The sequence below is a fragment of the Myotis yumanensis genome, unplaced genomic scaffold, assembly GCF_028538775.1.
Source record: "Myotis yumanensis isolate MYYU_CA2020_CCGP unplaced genomic scaffold, mMyoYum1.0.hap1 SCAF_9, whole genome shotgun sequence".
NCBI lineage: Eukaryota > Metazoa > Chordata > Mammalia > Chiroptera > Vespertilionidae > Myotis > Myotis yumanensis.
The window spans coordinates 22,196,653-22,218,018 of NW_027223760.1; the positions used below are offsets into that span (position 1 = coordinate 22,196,653).

General features: G+C 57.7%; 1 protein-coding gene across 2 annotated transcripts; it reads right to left on the reverse strand.

The window, feature by feature from the left end:
• Positions 1-4,309: 4,309 nt before the first annotated feature.
• Positions 4,310-20,988, reverse strand: IMPDH1 (inosine monophosphate dehydrogenase 1). 2 transcript variants are annotated; one of them, XM_070423849.1, is made up of 16 exons: positions 20,782-20,988; positions 16,681-16,779; positions 14,096-14,144; positions 11,593-11,694; positions 11,371-11,445; positions 10,908-11,114; positions 10,686-10,773; positions 9,657-9,856; positions 8,938-9,028; positions 8,615-8,710; positions 7,114-7,257; positions 6,882-7,026; positions 6,453-6,596; positions 6,215-6,298; positions 5,663-5,679; positions 4,310-5,060 (listed from the first exon to the last, which is right to left on the reverse strand). In XM_070423849.1, exons 1-16 carry the CDS (start codon positions 20,937-20,939, stop codon positions 4,948-4,950), a joined length of 1,812 nt encoding a protein of 603 aa, XP_070279950.1. In that variant the 5' UTR covers positions 20,940-20,988; the 3' UTR covers positions 4,310-4,947. The 2 variants fall into 2 exon arrangements, with proteins under 2 accessions (XP_070279950.1, XP_070279952.1); XM_070423851.1 differs by lacking the exon at positions 5,663-5,679 and having other exon boundaries at positions 4,949-5,060.
• Between the last annotated feature and the right edge of the window lie 378 nt (positions 20,989-21,366).

The window sequence follows — 21,366 nt, forward strand, 5'->3', positions numbered from 1 at the left end:
CAGTGAATGCATGAATGAGTGGAACGATCTCTCTCGCCCGCACTCTCTCAAAATCAATTTTTAAAATAGAAAGGAAGCTGCCCTAGACAGTTTGGCTCAGTGGATAGAGCATCAGCCTGCCAACGGAAGGGTCCTGGGTTCGATTCCGGTCAAGGGTACATACCTCAGTTGAAGGCTCGATCCCCAGCCCCAGGTTGGTACGTGCAGGAGGTAACCAATCAATGTGTCTCTCTCATATTGATGTTTCTCTCTGTGTGTCTCTCCCCCTCCCTTCCACTCTCTCTAAAAATCAATGGAAACATATCCTCGGGTGAGGGTTAAAAAAAGACAGGAAGCTGTTGGGGCAGTGCTGTGGGGGGCTCTCCTCTTCCCTCTGTTAGGATCACAGGTAGAGAACTGAGGCACATGGAGAGGGAAAGGCCGTCTGTCCCAGGCTATTACTGCACTACAACTTGTTGCGTGTTCTAACTGGGCTGGGGGGCTACCTCCCCGACTCTGGCTGGGCTGGGGGAGGAGAGGGGCGGGGGCGGGGGCATAGCTGACTTGGGAACCAGGTACCCAGTGGCTGTTGTAGTCAATGGCACCACCTACTGGTTTAAAAGGTCGTAGAGCAGGAAGCTGGGGAACAAAGTCTGCTGGGTACCTGACCCCACCCATCCTCCCTCCCAAGCTGACAGGAAGCTAAGGAGGATCCTGGCGGTGACTCCCAAACCCTGCAGTTAGGGGCCTTGTCCCAAGGACAGTGGGTGTAGGGAGCAGGGCTGTGGGGCTAGGGCCTGAGAGGTCACAGCGGGCTACGCTCACATTACCCTCTGACCAGGTGGCCTGCCTCCAGTCTCCTCAGCTGAAGGCAGAAGGGCTGCTAGGGTTAAATTGGGGTGGATAGGATTGCCCCCCCAAACCCCTAGTAAGGGAAGCCTGTGTGTAAAGTAGGAGGGCACCCAGAGAGTCTGGGGTTGGGGTTCTGGCCCTTACAAGCCAGGAGAGATCCTGCAGGGACAAAAAGCTCAGGGTAAAGGTGGAAGAAGAAACTGGAAGGGCCCTCAGTGGGCTAGTCTGGCCCATCCTGATCTCCCTGGTCGTACGCTCTAGGGCCCTTGTTCTCAGCCTAAGGATGTGAAAGGAAAAGTCGGGGCCGGAGTGAAGTGATGCTCCTCCCGTGTCTGTCCTCCAGCGTGCAACAGCCTGGCCCTCTCCCATCCCACCCACCTGGACTGCAAGCCCGGCCTCCCAGCATCCCAAGCTGCTCCTTCTGCTCCTGCAAGCCAAGTACCTGTAGCTCTACCTGGCCGGTGGCTCTGACATGCTGGCATGGAGAGCTGGCGTGGAGAACGAGCTGAGCCACTGCTGGGGCAGGCTGCCGGGTGCTGGAGTTGCTGTAGCCGAGGGCACTGGCTAGCCGCCTGCTGGTGCTGCACGCCCTCCCCCTGGGTAGCTACACTTTTGCGTAGATGTCACTGCTCATGAGCCAGGAGCTGGGCGTGGCCTGAGAGCCACATTTTCAACATCCTGGTGATGGGCAATCTGGCCGGCTCAGTGCTGGGTGAGGGTGACAGGGGTGAGAGTGAGCGGGCACCTGGGCCACACAAGCCAGGCTGAAGTCCAGGTGGACACATTCTGCTCACCATGGGGTCTGTGATCTGCATCTGACTGCCTCTGAATGTCCACCTGATGTGTCCTCCTTACCCTTTGTTCCACCGGCCTCCCCCACTACAGCTGAATTTACAGCCCAGAACTGTGGTTGGCAAACCGTGGATCGCGAGCCACATGCAGCTCTGACCCCTTCAGTGTGGCTCTTCCACACAATACCACGTGCGGGCGCGCACGTACAGCGCGAATGAAACATCGTGACCCATGCGCAGAAGTCGGTATTCTGTGGAAGAGCCGGTATTTTGTGGAAAAGCCACACTGAAGGGGCCAAAGAGCCACATGTGCCTTGCGAGCCACAGTTTGCCGAGCCGCAGTTTGCCAACCACGGGCCCAGAATGAGCGTGTTGTCTGGGTCCAGCCTGGCATGTATTCATCTCCAGCAGCTATTCTCTGGGGAAGGGGAGGCCAGACAGGATACGATGAGACTGAGCACCTATGGCCTTCCATACATTCTCTCCCATCATCCCCACAATGCACCACGAGGGAGGGCTCTGTCATCTGAAATTCATTTCTTAGGGCACACGCTTTGGAACGAGTCTCATGTCGCTGGAGGTTCAAATGTCCTCTAAAAGAGCGATACTCAAACTCTGATATGTATCAGAGTCACCTGAGGCCGAGGGGCAATTGCGAGGCCCAGACCCCACCTGCTCTAGGGGGCCTGGGCCTCTGGGTTTGTTTGGCCTCTCCAAGGGAATCGGACACACCGAACTCTGAGGATCACTATGTTTAAACTTCCTCTGGGAAGGCCGAATGAATGCTAACATACCTCAAGTTACTGGACGGCTATCAATGCAAAGCAAGACATTCTATTGGCCGGCTCTAACTGGCCAATTAGGTCTAGTTCAAAAGGAGAATTCTCTCTTTGAATCACTCACATCCCTGATGCTGAGTGACATGGCATTTCTCTAAAAACCCTTAGGTCTCTTCCATCTCAGCTGTTGGTCAAGCTGCTTCCTGCACAGTTTTGGTAACCAATGTGCAAGACAAACCACGAAACATGGCATCATTTTGGTCCACCCCCTCTTGGTCTCCAGGCATCCTTCTCCCACCCGGCTGGGTCAGGTTGGGCTCTAGAAGCTCACGGAGGCCACAGACTCCAGGGCACAAGGCCTCTGAGGACTCAATGACCCAGTCACTCTGCAACAACTCCTGGAACAGTGGCTGAACCAGCTCTGACCCCACCCAGCAGTCCTGCCATCCAGCCTTTTCCTTCTCATCCCTGATGATGCCACAAAGCTGGAAAGTGCCACAGTGAAAGGCTGGCCCCAGACCAAGTGGCTCTTTCAGGAAGGGCCTGAGGGAGGGCAGGTACTGGCATGGCATGTCAAGTATGGCCGGGAGGCAGCTGTGGTAGGCAGTCAGACATGAGCAGAGCAAGGATGATGGGCCAGGTAGAGAAGGTCACCAGGGCAGAAAGACCTGGGTGCTTCCCAAAGGACACTTGTAGGGTGGGACCTCATCCCCAGGTGACTTTCCTCCCCTAGCATATCGCTGGTCTTGCGGTTTGGACCCCCTGACCTTTCCTCCATAGAGGCCTCAGTGGTATTTCAGCTCCAGGCCCAGAAAAGCAGCAAAACCAGACAAGCAGTGCCATGGCTGACGTCAGGACTGCCGCATTGATGGATGACCACAGGACGCAGTGGGAGCACGCCAGCGCATTTTCCTTCCCTCTCCCCTCCTCCCAGGTGCATTACCATCACCTTCCTCACTCCCAAGCTCCAAGGGCCCTTCCTTTGCTCTGTAACTTGTTCCCTAAGCCCATTTCTTCTACAAATTACTTCTTCTACCTCTATACTTTATAAATAAATGGTCTCTTAGAGTTTGGGTCTTGGCTCTGAATTCTTTCCTAGCCAGAACTCAAGTACCGAGGTTGCTGAGCCAGGTCTGGTCTGATCCTACGGGTCGAACACCTGGTGCCGTTCCTGCCATTCCTGCTGCCTACAACACAGCCATGGGAATGCTTCCAGGTCCTCACGAGGAACAAGGGCCTTCTGCACCCTCTGCTCATGCCCAGCACAAGAGTATCCCAGGCCACCTTCCTTGCTTCTGTCCTGAATGGTGTCTGCACCTTGGGAGGACAGTTGTGTGACCATTGCCCAATTGTAACAACAGAGTCAGAGGGAGACCATGTGACTGTCCCGGGACAGCCAGGGACGTTCCGCAGTCCATGTGTCGGGCTGTCGCACCAGAAGGGGTTTGAGGCTGGGAGGTGGGTCATGAGCTGCACACGAACAGTGGGAGCTAACCCCCTCCACCTGGTCCCCACAGGTGTGTCTCCCCTGATGAGACCAAGGCCCTAGGCCTGGGGGTCAGGGCCACAGCCATGTTCTAATCCCACCTGTGCCAGGCTGAACCATTTGGCATTACGAGGCTGTGATGGGTGCTTTCTGGCAGCCTCGGACGAGGTTCCCCTCTGCAATACTGCCTGCCTGCACAAGCTGCTGGCCAGCTGGCAGCGGGTCTGGGAGGCCTCCCACTATGGCCCACCTGTACCACACCCCCTGGAGTAGTACCTCAGCGCCCTCAGCACCTTCCTGGGGAGGCTGGGCCTGCCCCCCGAGCCTGGTTCTGATGGGACTCTGGGCTCCAGCTCACCAGCAGGATGGGGGTCAACTGCTCAGTGAACAGGGACAAAGACAGGACAGCAGAGACATTGTAATCTCTTGATTTATTCAGATTATTTAATATACAACATAACTGTGACGCAAAGTGTGCAAAGTTAAAGCCTTCAACTGCAGCTGAGAGGAGAGGGCAGGCTTGGTCCACCTGGGGATGGTGGTGAGTCAAAAATGATGGGCTGCCTCCTCCCCAGGGCAGGGGAAGAGAGAGTGGCCTGAGGAGCAGGAGGCCTAGGGCCAGGGGAAGGGGGCAGAGACCTCCCTCTGGCCTAGGTAAGGAGCCCAGAAGTACCCCACGGCTGAGAGGGCAGTAGCCCAGGAAGGAGCCAGAGGCAGGGCCAGGAGAGCACCATTTCTGGGGTGAGGGGTGGGGAGGAAGGAACCCGATAGGAGAAGCCAGGAGGGGCCACCTGCCCCAGGGGAGGGAGCCAGGCCGGAGCAGACTGCAGTGAGAAAACCTGAGGCAGGCGCAAGGCCTGAGAGCCCAGGTTGGTGGGCTCGGGGGGGGAGGGAGGGCTGAAGAAGGGAGAACCCGGTGGGGGCTCTCCCAGGGCAGCCAGGCCCCAGGAGCATCCTGACGCTGCAGGGGATGCCCAGCAAGGGCCCGCAGACCCTCCGAGCCTCCCCTGCTCTCTCCCTTGAAAGGAACTGGGCCCCATAGTGCAAATCTGTGGACTACTCATTTATGGAGGGAGGCTGTGCCTAAAGGGGGACCCTGGGGCGTACTCTCTCTGCCACCTCGGCCTCCACCACAGCTTCCACCACCGTCCTCAGTACAGCCGCTTCTCGTAACTGTGGGGACAAGGCAGGAGGGGCACTGAAAGTGGGCATGTGGACCCTGCTCCCTTCCCAGACGCCCCTGCCTAGGCCCGGGGGTGCCAGGCAGCCCCCCAGATGAAAGAGAGGCAGTGAACTGCAGAAGCTCCCGCCTCTCAGCCATGGGGGCGGGGGGAGAGCCGGCCCCGTGCCCCTGTCCTCCCAGGCCCAGAGACAGCCATGCTCCTTCAGGCCACGGTCAGAGCTGAGCAGACTGTCCTCAGGGCTGGGGTGGAGCGTCAGGAAGGCATGGCCCTGACCACACTGAACCTCTGCTGCCCACGTCTCCATCCCACCCCTGCACATCCAGTGGCCCAGGCCCCTTGTGGTCACTGGGTCCAGCCCAAGGCGGGCAGCCTCGGGCCTGTGGTCAGGGACATCGCACTGTACTACAGATTCTGCTGGAGGAGGGGCCACTGCTGGCTGCCCTCCCCACGGTGTTAGTCCTAGGGTCCATGTCCCATGATTACACCCCAGGGCCGCCCCCAATGCAGTGCCCCCCTCCCACCCCGAGCCCAGGTCCCACCCAAAGTGCCCCTGCTCTACTCTACGCTTGCCCGGGCAGCGCAGTTACTTACACGGCAGAAAGGTATAGCTACGGGAGGATGGGGCAGAAAGAGACAGAGGTTAGATGCCCGCCTACGCCTGGGGGGACAGGCCCTCTCGACCAGGCGGGGCCACATGCCTGCTACTGCTGCTGCTGACTAGCACTGCCCCCACCCACGGTCGCCCCAGCGCTGGCCCTGGCAGCTGTCTCTCTGCTTCTCCCGCCAGAGGACTCATCCCTAGCCTCTACCTGCCTGCCTGGGGCTGCCACCAGCAAAAGCCCAACACTGCCAGCTCCTGCCACCAGCCACCAGCCACCAAGCTTGTAAGGAAGCAAGGGATGGGAGCCTAGGAGGAGCGGCCCACGGAGAGGGGAGGGACCTGTCTGCCTAAGGGCTCAAGGACAGGGCTCAAGGGTGGGTTGGGCCCTGTAGGAGTGGGTGATGGAGACATCCTGCAGCAATAACCATCCCTGGTGGAGATGGTCCATGGGGCCCCCTGAAACCTCAGCTCAGCCTCTGAACCACGGTCCCACCTGCCCGACCCAGTGCCAGCAGCTGGGGCAAGGAGGCCACCGGACTTACGAGTGCAGGCCGTGGACACCACCCTCGATCTGAGCCGACATGGTCCGCTTCTCAAACTTGAGCTCTCCCGAGTACATCATGGACCTGCAGGCAGGTTGTTGGGGCAGGTCAGGGCACCAAGGGAAGAGGGGAGGGAGGAGGGAGAGGCAGGGAGAGGAAGAAAGCAGGGGTGGGGGAGCCAAGAGCCTCCCAGGTGCCACCCACCTGCCACCCCCTTGCCCCCAGTCACAGCACTCACCTCAGGACGGAGAGGCTCCGGGCACCAATATCCTGGCAGCCATGCTGGATCCCTGCTATGAGGTAGGGCACGAACTTCTGAATGGAGCCTTTGTCCTGGATGGAACCTGATACGCCCTGTGGGATCTTCACCTTATCCCCCTCACTGTATGGAGGGCAGGGAGACTGAGCCAGACAGCCCATGGCTCAGGAGACCTCACCCCATCTCTCAAGGGCACCAATGGAAGAACCCCCAAAGCAGCCACACCCTGGGCTAAAGCATAAGCAAGCATGGATTCCGAGTCAGGAGGTCCGCTACTTGTGCCCTGTGACTCAGTTCCCAGAAATATAATACGGAGACTCGGTGCTATTCGGGAAGTCAAAGGTATGTGGGGACCCTTGAAGGGTTGCAGGCTGATCGGCCTGGGACCAGGGCTCAGGGGCAGGGCACCTGAAGTATCGTTTCTGGCTGCTGCTGCTCTTCTCCATGGCATCCAAGGAGCCCATGCCCCGGTACTTCTTGAGCCTCACCCCATCGGAGAAGAAGTACTCGCCGGGGGCCTCCGTGGTGGCAGCCAGCAGGGAGCCCATCATCACTGCGGTGGGGGGAGGGGCAGGGTCAGTGCCTCTAGCCCAGCTCCCAGCCCCTCACAGGCCTGCCCAATCCCCAGCAGACCCCTCACCTGTGGATGCTCCCAGGGCCAGGGCCTTGACCACCTGCCCCACAGTCTGGATGCCACCGTCAGCTATGACAGGCACCCCAAAGCGCCGGGCGTACTCCGCCACCTTGTACACGGCGGTGCCCTGAGGCCGACCACAGGCCATCACTGTGGGAGGGGACGCAAGACAGAGATGTCAACAGCAACAGAGGGGCCAGAGACAGGCCACTTCTCCCTGTGCCCTACCTCCACGCAGGAAAAGGGACGGGCCAGCCTCGATGTTTCTTCTGAGGGACAGATGGGTGGCAGCATATAACACTAAAGTGGCTGTCACTCCAAAGACCCAGACCACCCCGTCCATGACAGCGCTATGGGGCATTCTGATAGGAGAGGGGTCGGTACTGGCCTTCGGAGTACTGCACCCCCTACACTGGCGAACTCAGGCCTGGTGGCCCCCAGCCTCACCTCTCTCCATAAGCAAGTTCCCCTTCGAGGCTTCGTTTACAAAGCCTGTTACTAGAATAATCATGATCTCCTTCAGGATATTGCCTTGCATTTGTTTAAGTTTAACCAAGGTCCTTAAGTGTGAGGTTCCAAATGGGAACAAGGAGCCAGCATGTATGTAGGAATGGATGCAAGGCCCGATAAGGCAGGGAAAAGGCCTTCTCCAGGGGGTCTTTTGTTTTATCCCTATCGCATCCCAAGTTTGAGACCAATGCCTGACACACAGGTACTCAATATTTGTTGAGTGACTGAACGGAAGGCCCACGTTTCATCGCAGTGGTCAGCTAAAGTGAAGGGTAGAAACCTAAAAGCAGAGGCTCTGAAGACCAGAAAGGGAGATGTTTTGAGCAGGAAACCCCAAACTGATCACTCAGTGTTCTAGGGAAATGTCCCTCCCTAGAGGGGCCAGTCCATCCCCTCAGGCCAATCAAGGACCCACCCGTCAACCTCCAGCCTCCAGGGAACACCCCTCAACCACAGGGGGACACATGGTCAGGGTCCCACTCCCCTCCTCTTCGTGTTTGGGTATCTACCCTGCAAAAGCAGCCACACCCTGGGCTAAAGCATTTGTGACCGAGTGGAACCCCTCCCTCGCTAGCAGCACACGGTGATAACGTATACATCCTTAGGCATTTAACGACATGCTGTCTCCCTGACTTAGGCATCTGCCTCGTCACGAAGCTAATCCAAACTGTGAGCAAGCCTCTCATAAGCACCAGCCAGAGAAGTAGTCACAACAGCCTTGGGCCTCTAGCTTGGGTCTCCTTGACCAGAATCTGAGAAGCAGGCTGGCACACACCTAAAGCTCTCAGTAACCTCATCTTACACCTGCCTCCCCCAAGTCATTGAGCCAGACAGGCAGAGTCTGACCTGGGTCACCCCCGAACCCACCATCCCAGGAAGGAGCCTGGCAGAGCAAGCCACTCGGCATGTATCCATGGGACAAGAGTGAGGCCCTAGGGCCTATGGGGGCCAGTGGGGTCTTCTAAGTGGCAGTCACTCTTCTCCTACTGATACCCACCTTCTTGGGTGATGCAGATGGAACCACAGCCCATGCCCACACGTAGCCCGTCCACACCGGCATCAATCAGATTCTTGGCCTGAGCTGCTGTCACCACTGGGGGAAGGTGGGGAGTGGCAGGGAAAGAGGAACAGTATGAGGATGGGATGCCCCCGCCCTGCCCTGGGACCCCAGTCCAGCCCCACCCCCACCTACAGTGACCAAAGCCCATTCATTCAGCCCCCGGGCTCCCATGTAGATATGCCATCACCTTGGGATGCGGAAGGACAGGAAATTACATGGTGAGGGGGCAGGGCCAGGGGTGAAGGGGGCTCTACACTCACCATTCCCCCCAATCAGCTGGAGGTGGGGGTACTTCTTCTTGATATAGTGCACCATGGCGATCTGATACTCAGAGTTCCCTTGGGATGAGTCCTGAGAGGAGGGGAAGGGGGCAGCTTAGGGTATGATGGCTGCGGATCCTCCCTGGGAGAGGGGGTTCTGAGTGGACAAACTCCTAAAATTGTACAAAAATGCTCTGAGAATTTTCTTTTGTTAGTTTTTTTCTGGGAAGATACTTGACAACTGATTCTCAAAAGAGCCTGCTTTCCTCCAAAAGCTAAGACCATTCATGTATAGTTTCAGAGCAGACAAAGCTCTTTCACACCCACTGATGGACTGGTCCTCACAGCAAGGCCGCCTGGGGCCTGTCCTGTGCCCACAACTCACTCACCAAGTGAAGAACTTAACCTCCTCTGCCTCCCTCTCTTCATCTGACAAGGGGTGTGGAAACTGTACCTCGGGGGGCTGTTGGGAAGGCTGAATGAGACCAGAGGTCTGAGAGCAGGGCCTGACAAGTGGGAGGTTCCCCATGAATGCGAGCTATAACCATCAGGTCAATGTGTGAGTCGCCCAGAGGCCCTCAGAGGGGCCCACAGTTGGTCTGAGCCGTCAGTACCACTGACCCTCCTGATTGTGGCTCCAGGCTCAACCAGAGGCGAACCTGGATCTCCCTAAGCCTCTACTGTATGGAACCCCGCTGCTCCCAGGGGGGTGCCTGTACCAGCACTATGACATCGGCGCCCGCCTGGGTGAGCAGGTCCAAGCGATATTTGTCGTCCTCGCGGGTGCCCACAGCTGCCCCGCACAGCAGTTGCTTGTGGGAATCCTTGGAGGCTAGAGGGTAGTCCCGGTTCTTCTTCAGGTCGGTGCGGGCAATGATGGCCACCAGCTCGTCGCGATCATTGACAATGGGCAGCTTCCCTGAGGAGGAATGCAGTGGTGAGATGAAGGAGCCACCTCTGGAGTCCTCTTGGGAGTAGGGTGGACCATGCCAGAGATTCCACTGAAATACCCAAACCAGCCACTAGATGGCAGCACCACCCAGGAAGCCCTCCTAGGGGCCTGGACCTCTTCCCCAGGAACAGGAAGCAGAGGAACCTTGAAGCCAAGTGGGCTCCTGGAGCACTTCCTGCCCTGGGGCCTGGCCAGGCTGGGGTGGGCAGCCCCTGAGCACTGGCAGCCTCTCACCTGCTGGGCCACAGGCCACAGTGGTCAAAAACTCCTAACCAGGGCACATACGTGAGGCTGTCCTGCAGGAGAAACATGTGCCCTGTACAATTCCACCCCCAGAGAACAATCCAGTGTGGGCCAGGGAAGCACGGCCCAGTGTCTCCCACAGGGACCGAATGAATATTATGTCAACAACCCCAATGTCAAATAGATTTAATTTCAGGGCTTCTTGGAGCCTTTAGTAAGCTAATGTACAATTTGTTATGCATTGATAGGGAATATAGAAAAGAGCATTTTTCCGACTTATAAGCCCACAGAGCCCTTTTTTCATCATGAACATTTCTCAGGGCTACTTTTTTGGGGAAACCAATACCATGAAGATGCTGAACAAGGGGCAGGCTTTCCTAAGCAAAGAAAAGGACCTCAGGAATCATGCTCCAGCCTGGGGTCATTCAAACCTTCCCCAAGGCCCCATCTGCTCGCTGGGACAACCTGCACGGCTGTGAAGGAGCAGGGGGAGCCGGGGTACAGGAAGCCCGGCTGGGGGCGGGTCTAGAGTTTTCTGCCTGCTCCCTGTTACCTTTCTTGCTGCGCTGCAGGATCTCATTTGCCTCTTTCAGCGTCACACCTGCTGGAGCCACCACCAGCTCATTTCGCGGTGTCATCACCTGTGGGGCCAGGAACATTTGCCTGCAGGTTGGCAGGTGAGAGAGAAGGGAGCCAGACCTCCCTCTGGTCCCTGTCACAGACAGCTTGGGGTCCTCTCTCTGCCCCGGCCACGCGTTCCCTGCCCTACAGGTACCTCGCTGAGGAAGACGGTGTGGTCCTTCTCTGCGAGAAAGTCAATGTCTCGGGAGGTGACAATGCCCACCAGCTTGCTACCCATGGTGCCGGTCTCCGTGATGGGGATGCCAGAGAAGCCATGCCGAATCTTGGCCTCCAGCACGTCGCCCACGGTGTGCGAGGGGTTCAGCACCACAGGGTCCGTGATGAAGCCCTGCTCAAATTTCTGTGGGCAGAGACAGGGGAAAGGAAGCCTGAGGTGGTGTCCAGCCTGGTCACGGGGGGAAGGTGCCCTGGCCAGGCCCCTGAGTGGGGTGAGGGGCCAGCGGGAAATGAGGGCTGGGCCCTATGCCCCCATTGTGGAGAAGGGCAGACAAGACCCCACAGCAATCAACTAGGGAATGCACCAGCCTGCGGGGCCGGCCAGGGAGTTGGGGGCCGCCAGGTGGCATTTTCTTCCCGGGGGTAGGCCTGGTACTTGCCTTCACCTTCCGCACCTCATTGGCCTGGAACTCTGGAGTGCAGTTGTGGTGAATGAAACCAATACCGCCCATCAGCTGGGGTGGGAGGGAAGCACGGTCAGAGCCAGGGGCCCGCCCCTCCTCACTCTGAAATCCCCACCCCTGACTCCAATTCCTCCTGATGCCAGCCCACCCTATTCCGTCCCCTCAACCCTGGACTCCCAACCCAGGTGCCCAACTCACAGCCATAGCGATGGCCATGTCAGCCTCTGTCACAGTGTCCATGGGGGAGGAGATGAGGGGCGTCTTCAGCGTGATCTTCCGAGTCAGAGCTGAAGTCAGGTCCTGAGGATGAAGGCATAGTCCAGGTGAAGAGTGTGATCATTCACTCAGCAAACACTCACAGAGCTCCTGCATGTACCCAGCACTGGGAAGGGCTTGGGGATATAGCAGTGAACAAGGCAGATGAGGCCCCTGCTGTCTCTCCCATGGTTTAAACTCCACTGGGAAGTAGAAGACAAGCACGCAACACATGCACAAAATCATTTCAGCCAGGATGAAGGCTCCAAAGAAAAGCAAGAGGAAAAGTGACACGGGAAGAGGGGTGTGGTGGTCAGGAAAGCCTTTCTCAGGAGACAAGTAGCAGCCAGTCCCAGTCTGAGGGACTGTGGTTCCAGCCTCTGATTCCCGGTCTTCCTGAGATGCATTTAAGAAAGAAAAAGGCAGTGGAGTAGAGGGGCGTGAGAGAGGCAGGTGGCTGGTGGGGGCAAGGAAGTGTAGCCTTGAAAGCCAGGGACAGCTTAGATTCAGAGATGAAAAGCCACTGCCGGGGTCACAAGCAGAAGAGAGGCACCATTTGACTTATTTTAAAGATGTCACTCGGGCTCCGATGTGGAGAATGGATTCTAGGTGACAAATCCTGCGGCAAGGGGACCGGCAAGGAGACTGCTGACAGGTCCAGGCAGAGGATGTGGAGACAGGGAAGGGGAAGGCATGGGAAGGCGTCTTTCAGCATCCAGGAAAGTAGATGACTGAGGGACTGCAGCTCAAGGAAAGGTCAGGGCTGGGAGTACAGATCTGGGAGGTATCTGCCTATGAACGGTAGGCAGGGCCAGATCATGAGGTCTGAGCCAACAGCTATGGATCCTAGAGCCCAAACACTCAGACACAGACTTTGGTATATAGTTTCTGGAGATTCACAGGCCCCCGCAGTCCATTCACAGACCCTGGTTAAGAGCCCTGGACCCATAGACTAGAGAACTCCTCCTTCTCCTCTCCCATCACACCACCGAAGAGCCACAGCCTTCCCGACAGAGGCCACAGGACAGAGACCCTCAATGGCCGGGAGGGAGCTGTTCTGTCCCCCTCTCCCTAGAATCCTACCCAGGGTCTGGCACAAAGCCAGGTGCTTAGTAAACTTGGTTCAACTGAACAGCTGAGCCATGAAGGCTTCCTTATTGCTGTCGTAAGGCAAATATCCAGAATAGCTCCAATTTCCCCCTAAAAATCTGTCTGAGTCAGCACTGGCTACACGGGCTGGGTCAACACTTCCCCCAGGTCAAGCGAGCCAGGCACACTTAGGCCCTCTGGCCTTTCAAGAGAATCAGACCTCAGTAAATAACATTGCTAACAGCGACAAGAGGAATGTTTTTTAGTGTGTATGAATTCACCTTAAAATAATCTAACTTTTGCCCTAGCTGGTTTGGCTCAGTGGATAGAGGATCGGCCTGCAGACTGAGGGGTCCCAGGTTCGATTCCGGTCAAGGGCGCATGCCCGGGTTGTGGGCTCGGTCCTCGGTGGGGGGCGTGCAGGAGGCAGCCAATCGATGATTCTCATCGCTGATGTTTCTATCTCTCTCTCCCTCTCCCTTCTTCTCTGAACTTAATAAAAATATATATTTTAAAAAATAATCTAACTTTTAAAAATATTTTTTAATTGATATCAGAGAAGAAAGGAGAGAGAGAAATATCAATGATGAGAGAGAATCATTGACAGGCTGCCTCCGGCACGCCCCACACTGGGGATTGAGCCCGCAACCTGGGTATGTGCCCTGACGGGGAATCGAACCATGACCTCTTGGTTCATAGGTCAATGCTCAACCACTGAGTCACGCTGGCCAAGCAAATAATCTAACTTTTCTGTGAAATAACTTACTTCTATCAGCACTACACCCCTACATTCTGTGAGTTCATTATATGTTAATTAGGTAAAAGATATTGCTCATTCGCTTGGCTTATAGCTGAGCCCTCAGGCAAGCAAGGCACTGTGTTTCCTTGTATTTGTCAAAAATCTAACTTCTTTAAACCCTCTTGCCAATTCTTGTATATCTGGATCTGTGAACAAGTCTGTCCATGTCATTCAAAGTCTGCATAATTTTATTGGCTTCTATCATGTCCCTGCTCAGCATTTCAGACAAAAAACCAATCCTTCCAGTTTACGGTAAAAAGACAGCCACATGCACGCCCACCCCCATCCCTGTGAACCTCATGGCAGGCTCTGTCAGTGACAGAGAGCCCTCTGGCTCTGGGCCAGGCCCACCACTCAGGATACCGCGAATCCCTGCAGCTGCCTCTGCCACATTAAGCACAGCCCATTGCACTGTGTCAGCTTCTCTGGCAGCAATAAAGGCTACATCTACCACATTCCCAAGAAAAGTCTCTTCTCTTCCTGCCCCTGAGCAAGAAATCAGCCTCTTCCACCATATGCACAGCCTCTCTCCCCGGGGTCAGCAGAAGAGGTACTCACCACCTCATCAGCTATGAAGTCTATGAATCCTGGGAGAATCAGGAAGTCGCTATGAAGAGAGAAAAGTGAGTGTTACTGGATGAGAAGGGGTACTTAAAAGGGGCAGGGCCTGCCATGCCAGGGGAAGCAGCATGGGGTCCGGAGAGGGGCAGAGCCTGGAGCCCTCTGGTCCCTGCTGTCCCTTCAGGGCTGAACCCGTCTTGTGCCCCCCACTAGGATCTTGCTGATTTCAGCTCAGAGAGCTACAAACAAAGGCAGCGGAAGGTCTATGGACCTGGGGAACCACCAAGGCAGTTGCTCAAAATGTCTGTCGCCTCTAGGGCTCAGAGTTCACCAAGGAACATAAAAGTTCCCATAATGCCACACAAGGCAGATACATGGCCTGCCTTCGAAAGCATCTCTATCTTAATAGAGGGAGGCGACAGGGAATGAACCCCAGAACAACTTATTTATTTATTTATTTTAAATATATTTTTATTCATTTCAGAGAGGAAGGGAGAGGGAGAGAGAGATAGAAAGATCAACGATGAGAGAGAATCATTGATCGGCTGCCTCCTGTATGCCCCACACTGGGGATCAAGCCTGCATGTGCCCAGTCTGGGAATTGAACCGTGACCTCCTGGTTCATAGGTTGACGCTCAACCACTGAGCCACGCCGGCTGGGCCTGAGAACAATTTATAAGTGCAGCATGATATGAACACCACACGGCACAGGACAAGCTGCACACAGCCAAGTGTCAGGGCTGCTGAGTCACACAGGTTTCAGAACAGCTCGAGGGACCCCAGGGGGCTGAGCAGGAGCAGGGCATGTTCTGACAAAGTAGGCATTGCTGCCTGACCAGTTGGACTGAAGCAACCAACAGGCATGGCCTGAGATGGGAAAGGGCTTGAGGAAGGGGCCTTCCGGTTAGAACCAGAACCCTGGGGCCCCAGCCAAAGCATGGCAGCTGTAAAACACTAGACTGGGCCGTGGTCACAGCAAACCCCAGAAGGGGGCACAGGCCTGCACAAGTATGGCAAAGCCCAGTACAGCGCCCCGGGGCCCCGATGGCTCAGTCCCCCCACACTTCAGGAACACTCCCAACTTGACTAAGAAAAGCAGCTGGCACCTGAGCACAGGAAGGAAAAGCAACAGGGTGAATGGGAGGGGTGGGGTCTTTAACCTCCCAAGGCCAAGAGCAACTCAGAGCAATATCCCCAGGGAGTTTCCTTGGCAGACTCTAGTGAAAAATATATCAAAGGGATACTCTCTCCCCACTCATCAAAAACTGCCAAAGAGCCCTAGCCGGTTTGGCTCAGTGGATAGAGCGTCGGCCTGAGGTCTGAAGGGTCCCGGGTTCAATTCCGGTCAAGGGCACATGCCTGGGTTTCGGGCTCTATCCCCAGTAGGGGGTGTGCAGGAGGCAGCCCTTCAATGAGTTTCTCTCATCATTGATGTTTCTATCACTCTCCATTTCCCTTCCTCTCTGAAATCAATAAAAATTTTAAGAATTTAAAAAAATATTAAAAAGACTGCCAAAGAAAGAGAATCTTAACCGCCTCTGACCCATGGCAGCCCTTCTTGCTGAATAGCAAAGAGGCTCTGTGGCTCATGTTCAGTCTGGAGAAGAAATGCAAGAGTCGGGGCCCCTTGACATGTCCTAGGTATCTATGCACCCCTCACCTGGCCCACATCCCAGCTATGGGCAGGCAGGAGACACCTGGTGTCTAGGGAAACTGCCTGCCCAGCAGAAGCGCTTGCAGGCAAGGGCAGGGACTGGCAGGAGACTGGGCAGGGGTGCTCGTGGCTGGCCAGCAGCCCCACTCCGCCTCAGCCCCAAGCTTCTGATGCTCCTTCCTGGCATGGACACAGTCCTGCAGCCAGAAGGAGAGCTAGTGCCAGGCCTGCAGCCCGCAGGACAACTGGCCCAGGGCCCACAGAAAAGCAAACTAAAGCCAGAGGCAGAGAGAAAAAGGTCTTGATCTCCTCCAAAATCCCATGTGCGGTGGCGTTGGGGGTGGCAGTCACACAATACTCATTCCCAGGGGGGCACTAGTGCTAACCTGTGGGCCGACAGAGGCGCAGTGTAAAGAGGACTGGACGATGGGAACAGGGAGACATCCCCACGGTCCAGCTGGGCCTCTCCTGGGGGCAACACCCGAGCAGCTGTCATAGTTGGGCTGCAGGCCCTCTCTGCCTTCCCAGTGACGCTACGAGTGAGTGAGAGGAGGTCCTGCACCAAGGTCTGGGCAAAGTCTCCATAACTCCTACATCTCAGGTCCCCACACACCCTAGGCCCCTTCAAGCAGCCGATATGCCCATGCGAGGGGGAGGGGCAAGGCCGGACCCGGATCTACCCAGAAACGGGGCATGGCACCTAGGGCCGCGAGGTCGCTGTGCCACGTCCATCTGCACTCGGCACTGGCCGCCTTCCTTCCCTTGCTCAGCCCCCCGGCCCCCCCCCCCTCCTCCCCGCCCGATCGCTCCCCCCACCCCGGGATCGCGGCTGCCACCGCAGGGGCAGCGCACGTGCAGGGCCCGGACCGGGGGACCGCGGCGCGTTCGTCCCCGCACTCAGGTGGGGCCGGGCCCCCCCCGCGCTTACTTGTAGGTGAGCCCGTCGGCGTTGGCGAAGAGCTGCTGCGCCGTGAGCCCATCGTCGGGCACGTAGCCGGTGCCGCCGCTGATCAGGTAATCCGCCATGCTGCTGGGGCACACCGCGACCCGACATAAACACCCGCGCGGGCCGCCCCGCCGCTGCTCCCGCAGCTGCTGACGCCCAGGCCACGCCGCTACCGCGGGCCGGGCCGGCCGGGGGCGGGGGCTGCGGCAGCGGGGCTGGCCCTGGGCGCCGCCCTCTCCTCCCGCCCCTCCCGCCCCTCCCGCGGGAGTCCACCGCCTCCGCCCCGCGCCGCGCCACCGCACAAAGGGCCCCGCGGAGCCCAGCGCGCGCGCGCACACACACACGACCTGGGCTGGGGTAGCGGGTGCGAATCGGGAAGGGGCAGGGGGTGCACCCCCCAACCCGGGAACCAACCCGGCCCCGCCCCCTCCGCCGCGCCCGGCCCCGCCTCCTAGGCCCCCTGCAGCGCGCCCCCAGGCTCGCTCGCTGCCTGGCCCACCCCAGTCCACCCGGCCTCCACCAGCATGGGTCTCCCCTGGCCTCCTCCACACCCCCAGGGACCTCTAACACGGTTTGGCTTTCCAAGGCTAGGGCCCAAACTGTGACCAGGCGAGTCCTGTCGGGGCCAATAGCTCCCCTACACATAGGAGTTTGAGGATGCACCTTCCCTCAAATCCCACCTCCCCCACTCCCGACCTCATTCCTAGAGGGAGGGCATGCTTACAATGACACTCCCTGATCTTTGGGGGGCCTTGAAGCCCTCTGCAGTTTACAAGGCATTTTTCATCAACGAGCACATTCACTCTACAATCTATTAAATTGCCAATTATTAGGTGTCCCCACTTTACAGATGCAAAACCCACAGTTCAGAAAGCAAAAGGGTGGGGGGTACTGCCTCTGATTCCTGTCCAAAGCTCGGAACGTGGTAGGGATACCAGAGGGAGAAGTTTGTTTTCATTTGGGAGGGTAGTGTGGTGGGAAGAAGAAAGGATCACAGGCCTGCCTTAGGCAGGTAGGGATGCATACAAATTGGGACAAAGGCTAGAGAAGTTTTGAGAATTAGCCAAAGCAGAAGTTTGGAGGTCCTATGGGTCCAGTAAGATCCAGATTCCTACTTGGGGGCAGAAAGATTTGGCAGCAAATTAGTTCACATGGGGGGAGATGGTGTGGCAGGGGGAAGACCCTTTCCTATTGGGTGACCAGCACTGTTAATGCTACTTCCTGAGCAAAGCTAGAGAGTAGATTCCCCCACCCAAACCGCCTGGTCCCCCCCTTCTCTTCCTGTGGTCCCCGCAGCTCACTTCTTGGTGAGGTGAGAGAAAGGCTGGGCAGGGACACAGTCCTCTCCCTGGCAAGGTGGCTGTCTGTAGTGCTCTCCCTATTCCTCCCCAACTCTGGGAGTCTGGGTTTGTTTACCTCTCAGCAGTGTGGTGACAGCCAGGCCCAGGGGAGTCTCCCTGAGATGCCCAGCCTCCCCCCAGTGACACCCCTCCCGCCCCACCCCCCACCCCCGGGACCCTACCAGGAAAACACAGACTGTTCCATCTGTGTGCAGAGGGGAGGGGAGGCCTGTCACAGAGCTAGGGCGATGAGGCTGGGTGTGCTGGAGGAGCTCACAGATTTCACAGCATCCTCTTTCCTCTTCCTGTGAAGGACTGGAACATCACAGACCCTCCCCGCCAGTGGAGCTCCAAGGAGAGTTCCTGTTGGGGGCCTCTGAAGGCCCTCTGGCATGGGCAGGAAGAAAGCCCACCTGCTGGGGTTCTCTGCTGAGGCTTGCCATGGACGCCCTGGGAGCACTTCCGATTTCTCAGCTCTTATAAACTCATCTAGAGGACATGTGCCTTACGGGGAAGGGGGTTACCCTGAGGGGACCAGCACTAGGACCTGTTAGTGGTCACCTGGAAGCAGAGTAGTGAGACCAGGCAAAGACAGCACCCTGGCCATTCAGAGTAATGGCAGCCTGGGTAATGGCACTGCAGGCAGAGAGCACAGGCTGTCCATGTGATCGCTCTGGGTTTCAAGGGAACCTGCCCTGGGTCACTATCCCCTACGCATGGGTCAGAAGTGGCTAGGGTACTGTTTAGGGTTCCACCAGGCTGGAGTCCAGGATAGCAGCTGGGCTCTGCCATCTCTAGTGACATGTGTCCCAATCTACAGCTCGGACCAGGGGAGGAGGATGATGGACTGAATTGTGAGGAGGGTCCCTTTCCTGGTGACAACAGACCGCACAGCCCTACTCCCCTTCTCCTGTCGCCCCACAACCCCTCCTGCTTTGACCTGTGTCAGGGCTCCTCATTACTCTAAGCTGCTGGGCTCAGCCCTGGGTTAGGCTGTCCTTTTCCAGAGACTGTTAATCCACCTCCCCCCTCCCCCTCCCCCCTCCCTCCTCCCTCTTCCTGATCTCCCCTAGCTGCTTCCTCCATGGGGAGGAGACACCAGGCAACCAGTGGGCCTCCTCAGCCAAGGAAGGGCTGTTGGTCCCCTGAGACTCCCCACCTAGCAACTGTGAAGGCAGCAGGGCCGGATAGCAGGCCTAAGTCCCTTCCAGTCCTTTCCTCGGGGTGGCGGGGAGGAACTGGTGTCCTAGCTGGGCACCAAGATCCATGCAGGCAGCCCTGAGGTCTTTATCTGGCCTGGGCTGTTTGAATGGGCAAGATCTCAAAACATTTTTAGGGTGAGTTGTGGGGCGTGGGGGCAATAACAACACTGGCATTGCTAAGCTGGGACAGGAGACATGGCTACCCCAAAACAAGCCAGAGAGCAATAACCCTGACCTCAAACCCAGGGCTTCTCGTGGAACCCTGTCCTCTTCCCACAGCTCTCAGCCAGCGGCAGCAGGTGGAGGTCTAGCCAGCAGGTTTTGAATCTCATTACACCACCTGCCAGGGGCTCAGGTTTTACACAGGCTCTTTGGAGCCTGCGGTGGGGTGGGGATGGCCCTCGGGGCAGAGAAGGGGTGCTCCTAGGGGGGCCTGGTCTGAGCTCTGATAGACTTTTCAATACCCGCTCTAGTCAGGTCACTGCCTCCATCAAGCCCTGGTGCTCCAGCCCACTTCCTCACATCCTGTGGCCTCTCTGTATCACCCCAGACCCCGAGCCCCAGTAGTTAAGATTTCTAGGATAGGAGGAAGGATGGGGTTGCCCAAACCTGACTCAATTCTAGAGAGGCAGCCTATGGGGCAGGAGGGGCCAGGCTTTACCCGGCACCCCTTAAGCGGTTAGAAGTTCTTACGTAATCATCCAGGCCCTGGGTAGAGCTGCAGGGTTAATTCCCCCAGACTCGCCCCCCCCTTCCCCCCAAACCAGCTTCCCGGTCACCTCCCCAAGCTGCTGAGCACCAACAGATGGGGCAGAGAAAGAAGTCCAAATCCTCTGGACCGGAAGGACAGTGGGACTGCATTTCAAGCTGTGATACAATCCAGAGATTAGCTACTGTCTCCTTTTCAGCCAGTCCCCTGGGGCCCGGCTCAACACTCCCACTCTCCCGCCAAGGACCCTTACAGACCCCAGCAGACTAAGGGTAGGAGCGGGTCCTGCATCTTGGGAGCTATCCTGATGTGGGTGGCACTGGCAGCCTCATCAGACCTCATCAGAGCAGCGAGGAGGGGACAGCGTGCTCACCAGCTCCCAGAAGGCCACCCATCGGGACACCTACACCTGCCAGTAAGAAGCCTCTAAGAGGAAACAAGCTAAGGAGGAGGGAGCACAGTTGGGTAGGTTCTCCAACAAGCACTGTTTGAATCCCTGCAGTCGAAGCCACTTGGGCCAGGTGTCGTCGGGTGTGTATTCGGAGGTCTGATCCAGGGCTAAGATTTTAGGGAGCGTTTTTTTTCTTCTTCCCGATTTACTCCCCGGTGCACCGCAACACCGAACCCTCTTCACAGTGCCTGCCTGCATGCCCCAACCGAAGCTGGGTGCTCGGCGTCTGAGCCCCCCGTTTTCAGGAAGTTAGAGGTGGAAGCGGTAAGAGGGCCAGGAGGGTGGGGTCTGCCCCTGCCCTCCCGCACAGCGCCGCCAGGTACCCCGAGCCGCCGCCGCGCCCGCCCCGGATGCGCCCCGCGCGCTCTGCCCTGGCGTCACCTCTCGGGCTCGCAGCCGGCCTGCAGCAGGCGGGCGCTGTACCGCTGCGCCGCCGTCTCGTGTCCCGGGTGCTGCCGGGGTCCCAGCTCCGGAATAGCGGCGGCTCCGCCTCCCTGCGGTGGCTCCAACCCGGGTGGCACAGTGAGCGGCCCCTCCATGCAGCCTACGGTTCGGGGCGGGCGGGAGCCTCTCCGTCCGGAGGCTCCCCGGGCCCCAGCTGGGGAGTGAGCGCAGCCAGCCGCATCCCTGGGACAGAGCCGGACCTCCGGGGCGGGGCTTGTGTGCGGAGAGCAGGGCAGCTCGGGCGGGGGGAGGGGGGTGGGGCGGGGGGAAGGTCCAGAGTCCTCTGGACTCCGCCCTGGCTCAGCGCTCCTCCCAGCCCCTCCGCGCTGCCGCCCAGACTCACTAGTGTCTCTACCGTCCGGGATTCAGCGAGCAACCCTTGCCCCTTGCCTGCCTTACGGACCTTCCAGGTTCTCCTGGTCCCTTCTGAGGACCCAGAAGAGGAAAGGAGCGCAGTGTCTTTAGAGGCCGGGGTTTTCTTCGTGGTTTGTGCCGGTCCCAATGCCTGTTACCGACGTTAGC

Bases quoted from the DNA above. Each gene is read 5' to 3' on its own strand.
- IMPDH1 (XM_070423849.1), bottom strand. From the start codon at position 20,939: ATGGAGGGGCCGCTCACTGTGCCACCCGGGTTGGAGCCACCGCAGGGA. The intron at 11,115-11,370 runs GCAAGTACCAGG...CTCTGCCCACAG, and splicing joins ATGAGGTGCGGAAGGTGAAG to AAATTTGAGCAGGGCTTCAT. The intron at 7,027-7,113 runs GTGAGGGGTCTG...CCCCCACCGCAG, and splicing joins GGCCCTGGGAGCATCCACAG to TGATGATGGGCTCCCTGCTG.